The 19,347-nt window shown below is 36.8% G+C and overlaps 1 protein-coding gene across 6 annotated transcripts in view; it reads right to left on the bottom strand.

The window, feature by feature from the left end:
* The window catches only part of itpr1b (inositol 1,4,5-trisphosphate receptor, type 1b), a 206,487-nt gene that overhangs the window by 143,648 nt on the left and 43,492 nt on the right, over window positions 1-19,347 (bottom strand). For 3 of the 6 annotated variants that reach the window (XM_052101305.1, XM_052101306.1, XM_052101307.1), the window contains exons 4-13: window positions 18,438-18,553; window positions 15,476-15,562; window positions 14,771-14,929; window positions 11,186-11,284; window positions 10,730-10,813; window positions 10,236-10,382; window positions 9,148-9,252; window positions 5,882-5,926; window positions 5,743-5,772; window positions 4,201-4,355 (exon numbers count right to left, since the gene is read on the bottom strand). In XM_052101305.1, the coding sequence (XP_051957265.1) occupies window positions 4,201-4,355; window positions 5,743-5,772; window positions 5,882-5,926; window positions 9,148-9,252; window positions 10,236-10,382; window positions 10,730-10,813; window positions 11,186-11,284; window positions 14,771-14,929; window positions 15,476-15,562; window positions 18,438-18,553 (1,027 nt within the window). The remainder of the gene's footprint in view (window positions 1-4,200; window positions 4,356-5,742; window positions 5,773-5,881; window positions 5,927-9,147; window positions 9,253-10,235; window positions 10,383-10,729; window positions 10,814-11,185; window positions 11,285-14,770; window positions 14,930-15,475; window positions 15,563-18,437; window positions 18,554-19,347) is intronic. The other 3 variants (XM_052101304.1, XM_052101308.1, XM_052101309.1) reach the window with 3 other exon arrangements.

Below are 19,347 nucleotides of genomic sequence, written 5' to 3'. Positions count from 1 at the left end.
TTGATCAATATGAGTTTTTCAATTACAGACTGTTGAAAGTATTTTGAACTTTTACATATCTTACACACTCTACATCTTACATAATAATCTTGAATATTTCATAAAATCTTTCAACTGTGTATGAAGAGTCATAGAGTTCAAACACACTTTAATGCACACAGACACATTTATTCATTTACAAACACCAGGAAGGAAGAGACCAGTTTGGATCTCAGTAACCTGACCAAACACACCCTCTCACACACTTAAACACACTTTACACAGGCCACAAGCAGACATCAGACACTGGCTGTATTCTTGGCATGGTTGCGTAATCACCTATATGACTAACAGGGTTACCTTTGAGTGTGTGTGTGTGTGTGTGTGTGTGTGTGTGTGCACGTGCACGCACACACACTGTGCTCATTTAGACTAATTAGTCACGTCTACGGCACTTCTGTGCTGTTAGAGGAGGCGTTGTTGTTGTGTGTGTGTGTGTGTGTGTGTGTGTGTGTGTGAGAAACTGAATTACAGACAGAGAGAGAGAAAATGGGGTCATTTTAGGCAACAGCTCTGAAAGCCACGAAAATCCTCTTTTACTAGATCTAACTTAAAGTTGATCACAAAAACACACACAGCACCTAGACGTGGATGATAATGTCACAGTTCAGCTTATTACACTTATGACCATTCCTGTCAACAGCTTAGCCTAATATCCATTCAAAGCATGTGATTGAGTAGGGGTGCAATCAATGGATGTATTCGAGCCCATAGATCAATATACAAAGATTCACACGCAAACATACATCATCATCATCACTGTGACATCAAATCATGCTTACATGAATCAGTAAGGGGACAATTTTTTCAAATGAGTAACAAAGATAAGATGTTTAAATTAAGATGTTTTTTAGTGTGACATTATTCTTGTGAATATTCTTGGCAATACTATCTGTTTTCATTTGTACAAGTCTAATCCATTTAGATTTTTTTAACCATTCATATTAATTCATCATACCATTTTAGACACTATTTTTCCATGACAGCATATTACTGTAACAAAAAACTATTTGCTGATTTAGAAAGAAAAAAAATACTAATGAATCATGCATTACAGTAGAATAACAGGAAAAAATGGACATGTTCACATCAGATTCACCCAGATAGGAACAAGATACACACATAATTTAGGAATAAATCATCTCTAAATGAACGAGTCTCACTGTTGCCTGGTATATTAGTCTAATTTAGAAAGTCCCAAATCTGAATTGCCCTTCCTATGTTATGTTTCTCAGTGGTAAGGTAGAGATTACTTCACAAAAACACACTTTCAAAATGATTGCTTAAATAAATAAGGGAATATGGGGGTGGATGGTTGGGCAACATCTGGCCTCCATTCTATAACAGCATACGACAACATGTTTCAACAGCAAGGAAAGATATCACGCTGGCAAACTGCACGATCATCCTGATTTCCTGCCTTCGCACCCTACCGGGACTTTCCTTGCTATTTTCACAAAGAAAGGTCAGATTTCCTAGGTATTTGAATGAGGCAAGCACACACAAACACACACACAATGAGTCACGTGCAAACTCCACCCTGAAGGCGTTTGGCTTTTGTGGTATGAGGACATAAAGCCTGATGGGTGTGCAAGTAGACAAGTGATCACGTGTGTTTGTGCGCATTTTTCCATATGATTCATTGAGATAATAGATGCCATACTCTCTGGACCAAAAGAGTCACCAGAGATAAGGAGATGTTTGGCAAGACATCATGTGATTGAGGAGGTGGCTTTTACTACCAGGAATCACACATGAGTGTGAACAAATCTATATATTTCCCTCGATTAACCCTTTAAGCTCCGATGGGACTGCCGGCAGGCAGGCAATTTATTTTTACCAATATATTAATAGCTACATTCTTGACTAACACAAAATAAGTATTGTTTTAAAGCTTAGAAGCTGTACTTTAAAATGCCTGTAAGCATTATTACCAAAACTGAATGAGTGCTTTGAAATTTGCAGACAAATCAGAAGTGTTCCATTTTGAAAATGTTAAAATAATTTGCACTGTACATATTTTTGTAATTGGTAAAAATATCAAGCTTATCAAACAGGCATGTGTCATATGTTGTTGGAAATTTCTCAAAGAGTAGAATACAACCAGCCTATTTGTTTTACTCACAGACAAAACATAGTGAGTAATTGATAAGTATATGTCTAAGAAATACATGTATCATGTGAACAGGTGTTGTCCATATGCTGCTTTTCACTTATAACTTTGCGAAAGATTAACAGCTTTAACATTAGCAACATAAGATTAACATTAACATAAAATATAAAATTACATTACATAAAGGAGGCCATTTTCTTTAAAACGAGCCAACACACAAAGTAATCGGATGCAGAGATCATTACATAACCCACACGAAGTACAATGTGCAGACATGCTATCTGGCTACAAACACGTTATCTTTTCTGGATTAGATAACGTCATCAGAAATGCTGTAGCGTCATAGAATGCTAACCAATCGGATAGGGTCGAGATTGCTCCATCCATGGGTGATAGTCCTCGATATTTGGGCAGAGATTCATGTGATCAATCACTCTACTTACAAATGGCCACCAGGAGATGGCGTAAAGTACAGGACACTGACTCAATGATGACTTAAATGGCACAGAATGAAACTCATTCTGTGAAATCTCATTACTAAAATCATGACTGCATGCTATGCAAACCTTTATTCATCGTTGGGTTTGCATGTGTATTTAGTTCTTATGTACAATTATTATGTTTTATATGTTCGAAAAGGAACTTGGACACTTGGTGAAATTTTTGGCCAGTAGTACAAATAATTTTTCCAATGCTATACATTTTTCTCGTTTTAACACAAAATTGTACTCACAGGTGACATGATTAGGGACAAAACAAAAGCAGTTTTTCGTAACTACATTATTTAAACCCTGAGGTATTTAAATGTCAAATCAGAAAAATAAGAAAAAAGTAAAGTTTTGGCTCAAGTTTGTTTGCAATTGTTCAGCAGTTTTTTTTAGGCTGAGAGTCTCAGAATGTATCCTAATGTACTGTATATCATAAATAAATAAAAAAATAATACCATGATACCAAAGACTTGGCCCTACATTTTGTCAAATTATAAGCCTTTAATTTTGGGTATACCACTGAAACAAGCAATCTTTAAAAACACCCTCAGAGTTTAAAGGGTTTTTAATAATCCAGAGCATTGTTAATTGGATACAGTAGCTTGCCTTATCTTAAGGGTCATTTAGAGTTGTTTACGATTTGATTAAAATATCCTGCAGGCCTGAACACATGCATTAACAATAATCCACTGTGTATCTTTTAGGATAGCCTTTAAAAAAAATTAAAACAATTAAGTGGGGAAAAGATCTTGGGCCTGATCATATTTAACTTTTCCCAACTTTTCAAGCAATAAAAAGATAAATTAATCAAGTGTGTCTGAACACATCATCAACAGAAATCTCATATTTCACCCCAAAGGAAAAAAAATAAATAAAAATAAACTATAGAAAGAAAATATATTAAACATATTTTCGGTACCATAACGATGTTTTGCATTATGACATTATGTGACACATTATGTGTAATTGCCAAATTTATCATTACAGTAATGCTTTTGGACATTTTGCTTTTTAGTTTTTTTTTGTAATTTCTCATTATACTTCATTATACTTCGTTTTTCATTAGACACACATTACATAGAAATTTACTGGCCAACACTTTACAAGAAGGCTGCATTTGTTAACATCAATTAACATAAACTAACAATGAACAATGCTTTTACAACACTTATTAATCTTGGTTAATGTAATTATATACTAATACATATTGTGAATAAAAAATGGTTTCTGTTAGCATTAATTAATGCATTATAAACTAACAATATACAATTGTATTTTTACAAATTAACATTAATAAAGATCAACAAATGCTGTTAAAATATATTATTGTTAGTTTATTAACCCTAATGCATTAACTAATGTTAAAAAATACAACCTTACAGTGTTATTGTGTTATATAAGTGTTACCAATTACCGTAATGCACTAATTTGTTTATAAAAATATAAGCATAAAAGCTTTGTATAACAAGCAATGCATAAAAGCTTTTATTGCCCTCTAAAAGATGTAGTCATATCTTGATTAACTTTAATGGTATGATCAAAATATGATCTGCTGTGTACCTGGGTACCAGGGAGTCTCCTCCTCTGAGCGTGGTTGGGTCCAACTCAAATATGGAGGAGATGTCACTACCGTCGGGAACGGAAACAAGAGTGTACATGACCTTTTCGTTTGGCGTGCGCAGACGTGATCGTAGGGCTTCATGTTCCAAGTCCAGCTAATGGCGAGGAGAGACCAAGTAACCATGGAGACTGACACACATCACATGTTTTAAGTGTTGTCATTAGCTCATGAAACAATCTTGGAATTGTGGCATAATTATAACTCTGCATGTGACTTTAAATTACTCAGTGTTCATGCTGTAAAATGTGTGCACATACAAGAATGTGATGTATGCTAGCAGAATATGAAATCTCTCCATCAGTCACACATATTGGGGTTCTGGCACAACAAGTTTAGCATTTTCATTTCTTGACCAGTAAAAAAGCTAATTGTTGTTCTTCCTTGGTCAGTTTCAGAGAAACTCATGAGAAATGTACACTCAATATTATAAACCTGCCCTTAGGCTCTGTTATTACTAAATTAAATGATTAACTTGCAATCTGTGTACAAAGCTTCAGAAGTGCATTCACACTAGCTTATATACCAGTTGTGGTCTTACACTGCCATCTACAGGCTTTGTGTTGCATTGTTCACACTGGTTTACCAGTAGCAATAATGCCACCTTGTGGTTGGTTAAAAATAGATTCAAGAATTTAACAACAACCACAGACAAAAACATTATTAGATCTCTCTGTTGTAATTGATAGAAGTCCTATCAATTGTGATCATATAGTTTACTCTCACTACTTTTCCACAATCATTTGCTTCTGTTCAGATGATTTATCTAATGTGAAATTTAGATAAATTAACAGATCATCAAAAAGACTATAAAATTGGTGCACACAAATACACAACAGCACATACAGTACCAGTCAAAAGCTTTGACACATGGTTGAATTTGATTCTCATGATCTTAAAAGGCTTTTTGATCTAAATGCAAGAAATTTGTTTCATAGGCAATTATATTGTTAATGTGTATAATGGTTTGTAATATATATATATATTGTAATGCATTAATTTATTTAAAATATTTTTGTAAATGGATGAATTGGATTGTATAGTGAAGGAAAATAGAGCTTTAATCTAGACAAAGTGTGGATCCTTTGAAGAAGCCAAAACTTGATTGAAAACAGATTGCATTTAATGGTCACTATGTAATAACTATACTTCCATTTGAGTTATTTCATACTTTTGATCACTTTGCTATTATACATGAAAAAATCGGAATAATAGATAACGAGTAGGTGTGTGCAAACGTTTGACTGGTAGTGTAGATTATGTGCAAAATCCATACAGAATTATTTAGCGTGGCATTATGCAAAAAGCATCATGGAGACTGAACAATACTGGGCAGGCTTTGATTTCTATGTTGCAAAAAGCAAAGAATGCATGATGTTTATACACAGAGATCAATGTATATAATTATAAGGCATGTGGTGCATACCAACAGGTGATAGATAGAACATGACTAATTAAAATGCAGCACAAATAGCTGACAGTACCTGAAAGTTAAAGATTGAAAAATCCACCACCTGAGCAGGAAACAAAATTTGGCCAGCAGTTAAGCTTCAGTGCACAGCAGAAACACATGCACAAGAATGCCAACTATTTAAGAGATAAAGGACAGATAAAATCACTTACAGATGAACGCGATTCCTGGGACTCTCCCTCATAGTTAGGGTTTACCTGTGAACAGGTAAATGTAAACAATCTTAGCAAAATATCCTAAAAATGAAACCACGGTGCAGAGAAATCGAATTATTCTTTTTGACAGGAAATTTTAACATTGACAGAAAATTGATCGCTTTATTAGGCGCAACCTAATAAAAAAAAGTCAGCTTCCCATTCTTTAATTTTGTACAGATACATTTTTAGAACAACTTAGCATAAACTCTTTGAAGTAATCTTAAAGGCAACATGTAATCAAATTTTACCCTATTTACTTTCTTAATACATTTTCCTTGTTTTATTGTGAACGATTCATTAGTGCACATCATTCCACTGGAAACAAATAAAATGTCTTCTTAATTTTTTATCAAAAGGCAACAGAAATTGAGTTCCAGTTCAGCTGATATCACCAAGCCCTCTTATTTTTAAACCGCTCCTCTCCAACAGCCTGTCAACAGAGCCGTTTAGAGGAAAAGGAGGAAATTTGTTTTGATCCCACACAGTAAGTTTGTCTTCTAGGGCTGGGTGATAGAATGATGTTATCGGATATCAACAATGTCTTACAAAGATCCCGATGCTAACTGCATGCACGGGTAATTTTACTAATCGACCCACAACAGGCAGACGGACACGCATTTGTAGAAACACGGGAATCGAGTGTTTTGCGTGGTGCGATTACATACAGAGTCAATGCAAAGACGCGAATAGACGCAGATTTGCAGCGGGTGGAGCGAATGGCGCGAAGTGAAAACGCGATTTTCCGGATGTCACTGACATAGTAGCAGAAGAAATCAGGAAAAATGGATGAGAAAATGGTTGTAGCTGTGTATGGGCACCCGGAATTGTATGACACAACATCAACGTATCTGGGACTTCCACAATAGATACAGAGCAGCAATCGTTTTGATATCGGCCATGGTTGATGGCGGAAAGATAAGTAGTCGTAGAAGCCACTCCTCCTGTTAAACGTAAGTAAACTTACTGCGAGTGAACGCAAAACTTACTGAGAGGGCATGCAAACTATTCAGAGGGAACGCAAAACTGATGGTGAAGGAACGCAAACTATTCCGAGAGAATGCAAAACGTACTGTGAGGGAATGCAAAAATTATCGTGAGGGAACGCAAACTATTCAGAGGCAATGCAAAACGTACTGTGAGGAAACGCAAACTATTCAGAGGGAATGCAAAACTTACAGTGAGGGAACACAAAACATACTGTGAGGGAATTATAAAATGATCATGAGGGAATGCAAAAATGATCGTGAGGGAATGCAAAAATTATCATGAGGGAACACAAAACTTACTGTGATGGAACGCAAAAATGATCTTGAGGGAATGCAAAAATGATCGTGACGGAGCGCAAAACGTACTGTGAGGGAGCGCAAAACGTACTGTGAGGGAACGCAAAACGTACTGTGAGGGAACGCAAAACGTACTGTGAGGGAACGCAAACTATTCCGAGGCATTTCAAAAGTATTGTGAGGGAACACAAACTACTCCGAGGGAATGCAAAACTTCCTGTAAGGGAGTTCTAAATGTTTTGTGAGGGAACTCAAAATGTACTGTGAGGGAACTCAAAACTTAATGTGAGGGAACGCAAAAATGATCGCGAGGGAACGCAAAACGTACAGTGAGGGAACGCAAAACGTACAGTGAGGGAACGCAAAACGTACAGTGAGGGAACACAAAACTTACTGTGAGGGAATGAAACTTACTGTGAGGGAATGAAACTTACTGTGAGGGAACACAAAACATACTGTGAGGGAACACAAAACGTACTGTGAGGGAACACAAAATTTACTACAATTGAACACAAAACTTACTATGAGGGAACGCAAACTATTCCGAGGCATTTCAAAAGTATTGTGAGGGAACACAAACTACTCCGAGGGAATGCAAAACTTCCTGTAAGGGAGTTCTAAATGTTTTGTGAGGGAACTCAAAATGTACTGTGAGGGAACTCAAAATGTACTGTGAGGGAACGCAAAACTTAATGTGAGGGAACGCAAAAATGATCGCGAGGGAACGCAAAACATACAGTGAGGGAACAAACTATTCCATGGGATCACAAAACTTGTTGTGAGGGAACACAAACTATTCCGAGGGAATGCAAAACTTACTGTAAGGGAGTGCTAAATGTATTGTGAGGGAACTCAAAACTTACTGCGAAGGAACATAAAACTTACTGTGAGAATGCAAAAATTATAGTGAGAGAACGCAAAAATGATCGGGAGTGGATGCAAACTATTCCGAGGCAATGCAAAACTTATTGTGAGGGAATGCAAACAATTCAGTGGGAATGCAAAACTTACTGTGAGGAAATGCAAAAATTAGCGTTAGTGAACGCAAACTATTCTGAGGCAATGTAAAACTCATTGTGAGGGAACGCAAACTATTTCGAGGGAATGCAAAACTTACTGCGGAGGAACGCAAAGCTTTCTGCGTTTCCTCACAATCATTTTTGCAAAACTTACTGTGAGGAGTACAGTGAGGCAATGAAATCTCATTGTGAGGGAATGCAAACTATTTCGAATTGAGTACCCTCACAATAATTTTTGCATTCCCTCACAGTAAATGTTGTGTTTCCTCTACAATAAGTTTTGCATTCCTTCAGACTAGTTTGCATTCCCTCTGAATAGATTTCACAAAATGTATTGTGAGGGAACACAAACTATTGCCAGGGATTGCAAAATTTTTAGAAAATAAATTCCCTCCCTGTCCTCTAAGGGGCTCTGTACATGACATACAGTATACAGAACCCTCTTCATGATCTAATTAATTCCCAACAGAAAAATTCAATCCTGCAATACATTTTTCTCTCATTGAATCAACTGCTTTATGCTGAAATGCATCTACATAAGGAAATAAAATGTCTTGTGAAACCCATTTCATGTTAAATTTAAAAATTATCCAGCTACACAATCTGACTTTTAAGACCTGAAAGGTAGCAATCTAAAAAAATATCCCAGGCATATGCCAAGATAACCTCAAACTTAGACGGATTACCAAGTTTAAAGAAAGGGTTACAGGTTTAAAGCGGCAAAATGTAAGATTTACCCAATTTGGAGTCTGATGGAGCCAACACTAGCTCAAAATCATGGCAGTATTCAAAATCTCAAAGAATGTAGTTGTTAGGCTCAGAAAGTCTAGAGGAAGTTAGTAAAGTTCCCTACCCAGTGGGAGAGGTTAGTGTTGATCTGGGAAGACCTAGGAGAGGGTCCAGAGATAGCAGAACACACCTCACTCACCTCAGCTGCCAGATAGTGTCCAGTGGCCAAGTGTTTAAACCTGAAAAGACTGTTCCAGTAGCCGGCGCCACCACGACATGGATCATGATGAACCACCTGAAATATGAGATATGAGGTATACATGTCAATAGGGAGCCAGCAAATGATGTCAAAGGTACTTTAAATGGATAGTTCCCCCCCAAAATGTAAATGTCATAATTTACTCACCCTCATGTTGTTCTTCTATGGAACACAAAAGGAGATGTTAGGCAGAATGTAAGGGACTGATAGACTTAGTCACCATTCACTTTCATTGTACTGAGAAATGATGCAATACAAGTGAATAGCGACTGAGGCAATCAGTCCTTGACATAATGCTTCTGTGTTCCATAGAAGAAAGGAAGTCATACAGGTTTGGAACAATGAGAATGTGAATAAATGATTATAGAATTTTCTGAATTGAAATGTCTGTCTCTCAACCTCATTTGGGTTCCCACATTTGACTAATTATTTTCCATGACTTCTCAGTGTTTTTTTTTTTTTTCAGCCGTGTGTGATTACTGGATATGATTTTTTTTGGTTAAACTTTATTTTACAGTGTGCTTTTTACTGTGTAATTACATAGGTTAGTTAGTTAGTGCCATGCCAGCTTACAGGGCTTTTTTCATGGTGAGAAACCATGAAAATATATTAAAAGCTAGAATGTTCATTATATAGGTAATGACTAATTCTCATAAACTATATGAACTTAAATGCACCAGATTTATACATATTTATGATTACATTTCTTAACTTAAATGTCAGTCTTTATTTTCAGTCTGCTCCTCACACAAAGCAACTGTATGACTTAAGTTGTATGAACTATTTTTACGGTGCTTATTGTTCATTGTGGAGCTTAAGTGCTATAGTCACCATGCACTTTCAGTGTGTGGAAAACAACAACCTTGACATTCTGTCAGTTAACTTTTATGTTCCACGAAATAAATAACACAATTTGTGTTAGAACGACATAAGGGTAAGTAAATAATAACCATTTAAATTTGTATCTCTCCCTTTTAGAAAAAAAAAACAATTTCAATAAAGCACGACCTGGCACTTACCTCCACTTCCCACAATGCTTTACTGCTGGTAGCAGAGGTGGCGGACTGGCGGCCGGTGGTACGCAAAAACACATGCTGCTTCTTCCTGTGCTCATCACAAGTGAGAAACTTCTCCTGCTCAGCATGGAATAACCGCACCACATCACCCTTAGCATCCAGAAAGACAGGGAGGAATTAACACCAACACATCCAAAACACTGCCTCAGCAAACTCCAAAACTCACATACAGTAGCTGAATGGTTAAAGGGATAGTTCACACGAAAAAATAAATCTTTGAACATAATAGAAAATGTTAGGCAGAATGGTAAGCCTCAGTCACTATTCACTTTCATGGCCTCCTTTTGTGTTTCACAGAAGAAAAAGTCATACGGCTTTGGAACAATGTGAGGATAAGTAAGAGATGACAGTGTTTACATTTTTGGATGAACAGTCCCTTTTAACACTAACTCCACGATAAATGGTTCATATTTCATATGTATCTGTGATGCTTTTACCCCTTTAAGAATGACTTCCTTGTTGTCGCTCCATTTCATAAATAAAACAATCTTCCAGCTAGTGTTGCAGTTCACAGAGTTCACCTGAGGAAAAACAGGTTGAAAGAATGAATTAGAAAGAGGAAGATACAGAGACTATGCAAGAGGGAAAATGTCATAAGATAAACTATGACATGTGTTAGGCAGAAGCACTACTAAAAACCCTCATTTACAATGCAGAGACATTCTAGAAAAGAAAATAGCACAAAATAATTTGCCATCAGACTAAAAGCCTAATTGCATGAATAGTACAGCAAATGCTGATTTGGTGGACATTACAGCTGTTTTACAGGCAATTCCCTTCTTACAGCACTTCAAAGCTCTTAATAGGAGAAGAAATGCCATAATAGTCTCATTCACAATCACACACATAATAAAGAAGTTAAACTGGAAAAGCTGAAGGAAAAAAAGACAAACCTCATTGCAGCCAGGATTGTCAACCAATTGATGGCTACTGGCATGGAGAGGCTGTCCAGCGTTTACGGGATTCAAAACCACTTTATCCCCAATTACAACCTGTGAGAGAGAAAAATCGAATCAATCACACACACTTGAAACAGACATGGATATACATAAGGTCCAAAAGTATCTCTTTTTCAAGTACATAAAACAAAGTACTTGGCAGTTGGTCAGTAAGTACCCGTATTTTCCGGTACCTGAATATAGGTTGCACCTGGTCAAATTTTAGTTGTTCAGAGAAAATAAAACACAGATAATCGCATCCTTGTATAAGCTGCACTGATAGAGGTTAAATGCGACGGTCTGCTTTGGTGGCTTTTAAAGCTTGTAAAGATTGACAACAGTGCGAGCCAATAGCATTCGAGTGCAGCATATCTTTGGTTCAACCCACTTAACGAATACGCCCTGTCACTGAAAAAGTAAGGATCAGGATCTGTTGACCGACTGAAGGAGAGGAGGAGGTATGTTTTCTGTTTACTTCGGTAATCTCATTTCACTGCGAGGAAAAGTGACTGATGATGTTACAATAACATCAGGATGTAATTTAATCACGTATAATAATTTTTAGGCTGATATTGTTGTCTTTTTGTATAGTCAGGTTCACAAAATGCTTATGATGCTTACACTCTTCTGATTTCTCTTAGTAGATTTGTAGAAATGCAAATTTTTATAAATTAGAATTAGACTTGTTTCAGTTGTGAATGAATAAATGGTTTAATGATTCACAAAACACAAAAAAAATTATTTGTTGCCACCTAATTTTTTATATTTTTCACTGAACAAATCAAAAAACATCAACTAGAGTTAATTCACTAAGCTAAATAAATGTGAATTGTAAGAGGAATTTGTGGTGTTTGATATTACTTTATACTATAGAAGTTATATATATTTTTTTCTTAATAAACAGAGAACAAAAAAGGAATGATTAGGACAGATGAATTATATTGCCAATGAACTTTATAAATGTTTATTATAGAAAATTATATTCTGAATGAATATTATATGGTTAGCTTAAATGATGACAAAGTTTAAAAAAACAAAACACTATCTATGCAGCAGAACAGAATACATTAAATGCGTAAATCTTATAGTGTCATTAGTCCGCCTAATGCAGAGTTTACACTTCACAATTTTATGCCCGATTTTCACTCGCCGACAGTTTTGTGGAGATCACCGACAAAAGCCCGAAATCATAGGCAAATCGGAGCTCGCTCCCGTGAGCGCCGATCGCAATGTATGAATTATCAAAGATGCAATTTGAGAGAAGCGCCAACACATTGCCGATGTCAGCGAGATATCTAGGATGTTAAATATCTGGACCTGTCTGCGATTCCAAATCACATAATGTGAAATGCATTTTGACTGAATACAAATGCAGCGTTGACCTACAGCCAACGAGAGAGCAAGAAACGGGGCACGGGAAGTTTCAGTGGGAGGAGTCCTGATGTACCTGCAACAGAACATCAACTAACATGGCTACGGTATCAAGAAAGTCTAATTGGACTGAAGAAATGGAGGAAAAATTTGTGGAATATTGGCAGGAGCACCAGTGCCTATTTGATGTTCACCTGAACTGTACCACAACCGGGTGGAGAAAGAGAAGAGTTGAAGAGAAATTGTCAATTCTCTTGGACATTCAGGTAAGCAAATAGGTAGATTTTTATGTAGGAGGTACTTTTTCAAATTGTAACCAATAAAATATATCATGTCTTTAGGTGATTAAAAACATACACATCATATTCTGAAATGCATAACATATGATCATGCATTTGCTTCCTTATCTCGTATCACTTCTCGCGTATACTCTTAATTTGTTGTCCAGGCAGAATCGTCAGGGATTCGTCAATAGTGAAATGTTTTGTAATGTGTTCACCCCTGTCGCCGATTCCTCGTGTAATTTGAAAACTCTACGACTTCAATGACAAGACACACAGTTGTGTAATATGAACGGTACCACAATCCGACATTTATAACAGTTGAGTAGTGTGTAGGAGGCATCAGATTGAAATCTTAGAATCACCCCTGGTTTATTTAATTTAATATTTTTATTTACTGTGTGTTTAATTAAAATAGTGAAAGAAATTAGAATTGAGGCATTTCATTATTTGACAGTTATTAGCAATTTGGAATTCCAGAGCCCTTCAAGTGTCAAAAGCGCCCAGTAAATAAACACAAGACAAGGCGAACATGTATAACCCATTTATTGGGATTCTAAGGTCGTTTAAAGCTATTACAACACCAACATGCGTAAATACAGGTCCGGCATTGCAGGCTTATGGACACGTGCACAACAGCACTGCTGCTGAAGAAAATCCTAGGGGAAACACTGCAATGAGCTGCACAAATCAGACTTAAATGAACTGCGACCTTGTTAAAAACATACTTCAGAGACTCTTTTTAGCACCTTCAACAAAATCCAAAATAGAGAAATCTTTCAACTGAGCAGACTGCAACAAGGGGAAAAAAAACTCACAAAAAGCCACCTCATACAAAATTTAATGCCTTTTTTTTGTCTAGTAGCCATCAATTCTTCAGCTGTTGGCATCGGTCCATGTGCGAATAAAAGAAAAGCAGTACAGCTGACCAGAATAAGCGAAGGCGTGGGTTTGTGGAAAGCCTAACAAAAAAATATCTGTCATGGGTTAAAGCCAGCAATTCCATGGAAGACCGTTCTGAAAACATTTAGCACACCACTCTCCTCTTCTATAGGCAGAGATGCTCTAAGCTAACTAAAGCAACTGGGTCACAAACAGGGCAAACTATGTACTGGTATGTTACTCTTTTGATACCAGATGGTAATTGCACATACAAGCTACACTTACATACAGTCATTTGGTTCTCAGATTGCATATTTTACCAAGAGAAAAACACTGAAGCCCAACTTATAGCTGTCTCTACATACTGAGTTGGGATAGGAGAATGTCTTTTATCATCAAAAACATCTTAAAGGTTAGGTTCAGCTCTGTTTCAAAGTACTGCATAGGCTTTCTGAGACAGAGGCTTAGTGTCAGCTGAGTTATCCCACAGAGGCCATATTTAATGGCATTAGCAGGGGAAGTCTATGCTGTAAGTTTGACATCATGTAACTAAAAGCCTCTTTATCCCAGAGATCGAAAACAGATGATACACCATTGGTCCCACTGAAAACCAAATCATTTTTCACTAACAGATGTAGTGACATATGATGTAATGGTCACTGTTCTTGGCCTTTTTATGTTTTAGATTGTATATTTTGAATACTGTATATCGATTGCATATTCTTAGATTGTATATTTTGTTCTTACAAGTTAAGACTATAGCTCAGGCCATTCCAAAACACGGGGTTCAGTTCAGAGCAAAATAATACAATGTGAAAAGAGACCCTGAGTTGAAAAGGGAACCAATCGTATGTTCGGACCAATCAAATGAAGTGTACAAACAACGTTGTTTAAGCAATCTATTTGAAAATTTTTTTTGGAAGCATGCCAATCTACAGCACTAAGCCAGTAATTTGCCAAAATCGGATGGCAGGTGGTAATTTGGACTATATGGGTTTCCACTCACACTGTCTCCTAAGGAGCGGAGCTTGTAGAATGGCTGAATGTAGAACCAGGAGCCCTCGTTCCCAGCTGAGTCCAGCGTCACACGCATGGCGTTCTTCTCCAGCAAGGCAGGCAACCGTTTATTCACTGTGAGATACTTATTGCTTTTCAAATGCAACAGCTGCAAAATCGGGAATACAGAAACCAACAAACGTCTACAATTAATACTCCAAATATATCATATTTACAAAAGACAGCATCCATGTTATGTCTTTAGCTATAGACAGTATAACAAGAACACTTTACAATAAGGTTGTATTAACTACACAAATTTTAATTTCTACATATACGTTCTATATTATTTAATGCAGTATGAACTAACATCAACAACAACAATTGTAAAAGTATAAATTAATATTAACTTAAATTTATAGAGCCAGCAAAAAAAACATTGTTCATTGTTATTTCTAGATACCTCATGAATTAACTATGTAAATAGAACAAATAGAACTCAATTTTTAAAGCTTTACCAGTATTATTAACATAATTTCAATTATAAGATCACATGTTGAGGTCACTGGCTTTAAAACATACTGCAATATAAATTATGCAACGCAATCATCAATTAGGCCAATGAAACAGGCATTAAACTAACATGGAACAATGGATTTCTGTCCTACCAAGTCTATGAGATCCCTGGTTTCCATATGCCAGCTGGCTGTCCTACCTGAATAACATTTCCATACTGTATCACCGTTCCTAGCAGCTTTCGGTTTTCAGAATCATTCTGTTTTTTCTCTAGATCAGCAGCATGCTACAAAACAGACATGAAAATGCAGTTTAAAAGTATAGAAATATATACATTAACATAAATGAAAACTTTAGAAAGCTTTAGTCAATTTATGAAACATCAACATTTTAATCTACTGTGTACCGCTTATAGTATGTGATTTATGTAATGAAAATGACATTTTCATTTTGTCATTTAGCAGACGCTTTTATACAAGGCGACTTACAAATGAGGAATATAGAGAGCAATTTGTCATACAATGTTCGACAACATCTGCAGCTTTGAGCCTCTATGTTATGGGACCACTAGGTAATGCTTGTTCATAGACTGCAGAGAGTGAGTTGGAGCATAGACATGTAGAAGTGAACTGAAGTAAGTGGGTACGGTTCCATTGACTGTCCTGAAGGCCAGAGTCAAAGCCTTGAATTTGATCAGGAGTGAAATCAAGAGTGGAGTGATTTAAGCCCTTCATGGCTGATTGAAGACTATATGCGCTGCTGCATACTGGATCGTCTGTAATGGCTTAATTGTGTTAGCTGGGGGACCAGCCAACAAAGCATTACAGTAGTCCAGTCTTGAAATGACCAGAAATTGGACCAGGAGCTGTGCAGCATATTCTAATTTTAAAGATGTTATAAAGCCGATTAATGTATTGCAGAGATTTGAAAGGATCGTGTTCACGTAGTATAACGGGGATATTTGACATGAATAATGAACGCAGCTTCATGATTGCTGTAGGAAAGCAGATCTACCACAGTCACAGTCTACCGGCAGATTAATATTGTGGAGGATGACAGTTTAAGAGATTTAAAGCCTGTAGAAATGAAAATGCAACCTATGTGGGGACTAGCTCTTTCAATTAGTCAAACTCCCACTAAGACTTTGGGAAGCATTTCATATTACCTCAATTGGTGATATTTTAGTGCATCTCTACCTTAATATTGTGGAAGGCTTTGTTTGGAAAATGTTAATAAAGCATTATATTGCTACATTTTTTTTTCTTTCCTAGAATGGAAATAAATACATTTTGACAAGAAGTGTCTCATATATATATATATATATATATATATATATACAGTGGGTACGGAAAGTATTCAGACCCCCTTATATTTTTCACTCTTTTATATTGCAGCCATTTGCTAAAATCATTTAAGTTCATTTTTTTTCCTCATTATTGTACACACAGCACCCCATATTGACAGAAAAACACAGAATTGTTGACATTTTTGCACATTTATTAAAAAAGAAAAACTGAAATATCACATGGTCCTAAGTATTCAGACCCTTTGTTCAGTATTTAGTAGAAGCACCCTTTTGATCTAATACAGCCATGAGTCTTTTTGGGAAAGATGCAACAAGTTTTTCACATCTGGATTTGGGTATCCTCTGCCATTCCTCCTTGCAGATCGTCTCCAGTTCTGTCAGGTTGGATGGTAAACGTTGGTGGACAGCCATTTTCAGGTCTCTCCAGAGATGCTCAATTGGGTTTAAGTCAGGGCTCTGGCTGGGCCATTCAGGAACAGTCACGGAGTTGTTGTGAAGCCACTCCTTCGTTATTTTAGCGGTGTGCTTAGGGTCATTGTCTTGTTGGAAGGTGAACCTTCGGCCCAGTCTGAGGTCCAGAGCACTCTGGAGAAGGTTTTCGTCCAGGATATCCCTGTACTTGGCTGCATTCATCTTTCCCTCGATTGCAACCAGTCGTTCTGTCCCTGCAGCTGAAAAACACCCCCACAGCATGATGCTGCCACCACCATGCTTCACTGTTGAGACTGTATTGGACAGATGATGAGCAGTGCCTGGTTTTCTCCACACATACCGCTTAGAATTAAGGCCAAAAAGTTCTATCTTGGTCTCATCAAACCAGAGAATCTTATTTATCACCATCTTGGAGTCCTTCAGGTGTTTTTTAGCAAACTCCATGCGGGCTTTCATGTGTCTTGCACTGAGGAGAGGCTTCCGTCGGGCCACTCTGCCATAAAGCCCTGACTGGTGGATGGCTGCACTGATGGTTGACTTACTACAACTTTCTCCCATCTCCCGACAGCATCTCTGGAGCTCAGCCACAGTGATCTTTGGGTTCTTCTTTACCTCTCTCACCAAGGCTCTTCTCCCCCGATAGCTCAGTTTGGCCGGACGGCCAGCTCTAGGAAGGGTTCTGGTCGGCAGCAGAAATTTTTTTGTAACCTTGGTCAGATCTGTGCCTTGCCACAATTCTGTCTCTGAGCTCTTCAGGCAGTTCCTTTGACCTCATGATTCTCATTTGCTCTGACATGCACTGTGAGCTGTAAGGTCTTATATAGACAGGTATGTGGCTTTCCTAATCAAGTCCAATCAGTATAATCAAACACAGCTGGACTCAATTGAAGGTGTAGAACCATCTCAAGGATGATCAGAAGAAATGGACAGCACCTGAGTTAAATATATGAGTGTCACAGCAAAGGGTCTGAATAGTTAGGACCATGTGATATTTCAGTTTTTCTTTTTTAATAAATGTGCAAAAATGTCAACAATTCTGTGTTTTTCTGTCAATATGGGGTGCTGTGTGTACAATAATGAGGAAAATAAATGAACTTAAATGATTTTAGCAAATGGCTGCAATATAACAGAGTGAAAAATTTAAGGGGGTCTGAATACTTTCCGTACCCACTGTATATATAAAAGTGTCAAATTTCAGCACTTTCAAAATCTACGATTAACTACAAAACATTATGCGATTAATCATAAATTGTTTGTAACTACACATTATGTTGAGGACATGGTGATTTAGGACCAAGATTTGATAACCATAACCCGTCTCAAAACCAAGAGCATTGCATCAAGCTACAATCTTGATGTGTCTGTAATTACATGTATAATATCTATGTAGATGTATATGTCAGTGTGTTTGTGTGTAACTCACATGCAGTTTGTTCAGTAATACTGTATCTGTGGTGCTGTTTCCACCAGGTTTTGCTGCTTTCCAAAACTGTTTCTGCGCTGAGTATCTATTCATTGGACACAGCTTGAACAGACAGTCTGGAAAGGAAAACAGAAAAACAAAAATGCACATGGCTTATTATTGATCCATAAATGTGTAAACTTGCATAATACTCATAACCTTTCAGCACGCCTGTATCAGGCTTCATACTGTGTGCAGTGTACTTAAACACAAATGAACAATTAGACCAAACTGCAGGTCTTATCAAGACAAAGAAAAGTGGCATACATATATCGTAACACAAATTTTTTAAGCAGGTTTAAACAGGTTAATCCCAGATACATTGGTACGTATTTAATTGTGCTTATTATTCTCTATGAATTAAAAAAAACATGAGAACAAAACACAGATGACTGCAGGCACAACTGACTGAGACCATTTCTTTTAGTTTCGAAAGAAGGGTTCAAGAAGATTTAAGCTTGAACCTGATTTGAGATCATATTCAATACAGTTTTACTTGTGATTTTTCATACACACACATACATTATATAATATAATGTATGTATACATATGCATTCATGCAGCCCTTTTTATATATATATATATATATATATATATATATATATATATATATATATATATATAGTGAGAGAGAGATTTTTTAGGGCTGTCGATTTAATGTGTTAATTCAGTGCGATTAATTTTATTAAAAATAACGTGTTAAAAAAAAACAAAGAAAATAAATCGCAATGCACCCAGACTGTAATAAGGAAGATTCCTGAGAAATGCAAGCTTGTAGTACCAACTTCTTACTCCAGAGGGCAGTAAGTGAAACTTCAGCTGTATGAGAAACACACGGTTTATACAGTGAAGAAAACAACCATCCAGCAAA

This window comes from Xyrauchen texanus, chromosome 32 (genome assembly GCF_025860055.1).
Source record: "Xyrauchen texanus isolate HMW12.3.18 chromosome 32, RBS_HiC_50CHRs, whole genome shotgun sequence".
In the NCBI taxonomy this organism is placed as follows: domain Eukaryota; kingdom Metazoa; phylum Chordata; class Actinopteri; order Cypriniformes; family Catostomidae; genus Xyrauchen; species Xyrauchen texanus.
This window is presented reverse-complemented; position numbering and strand designations above follow the sequence as displayed.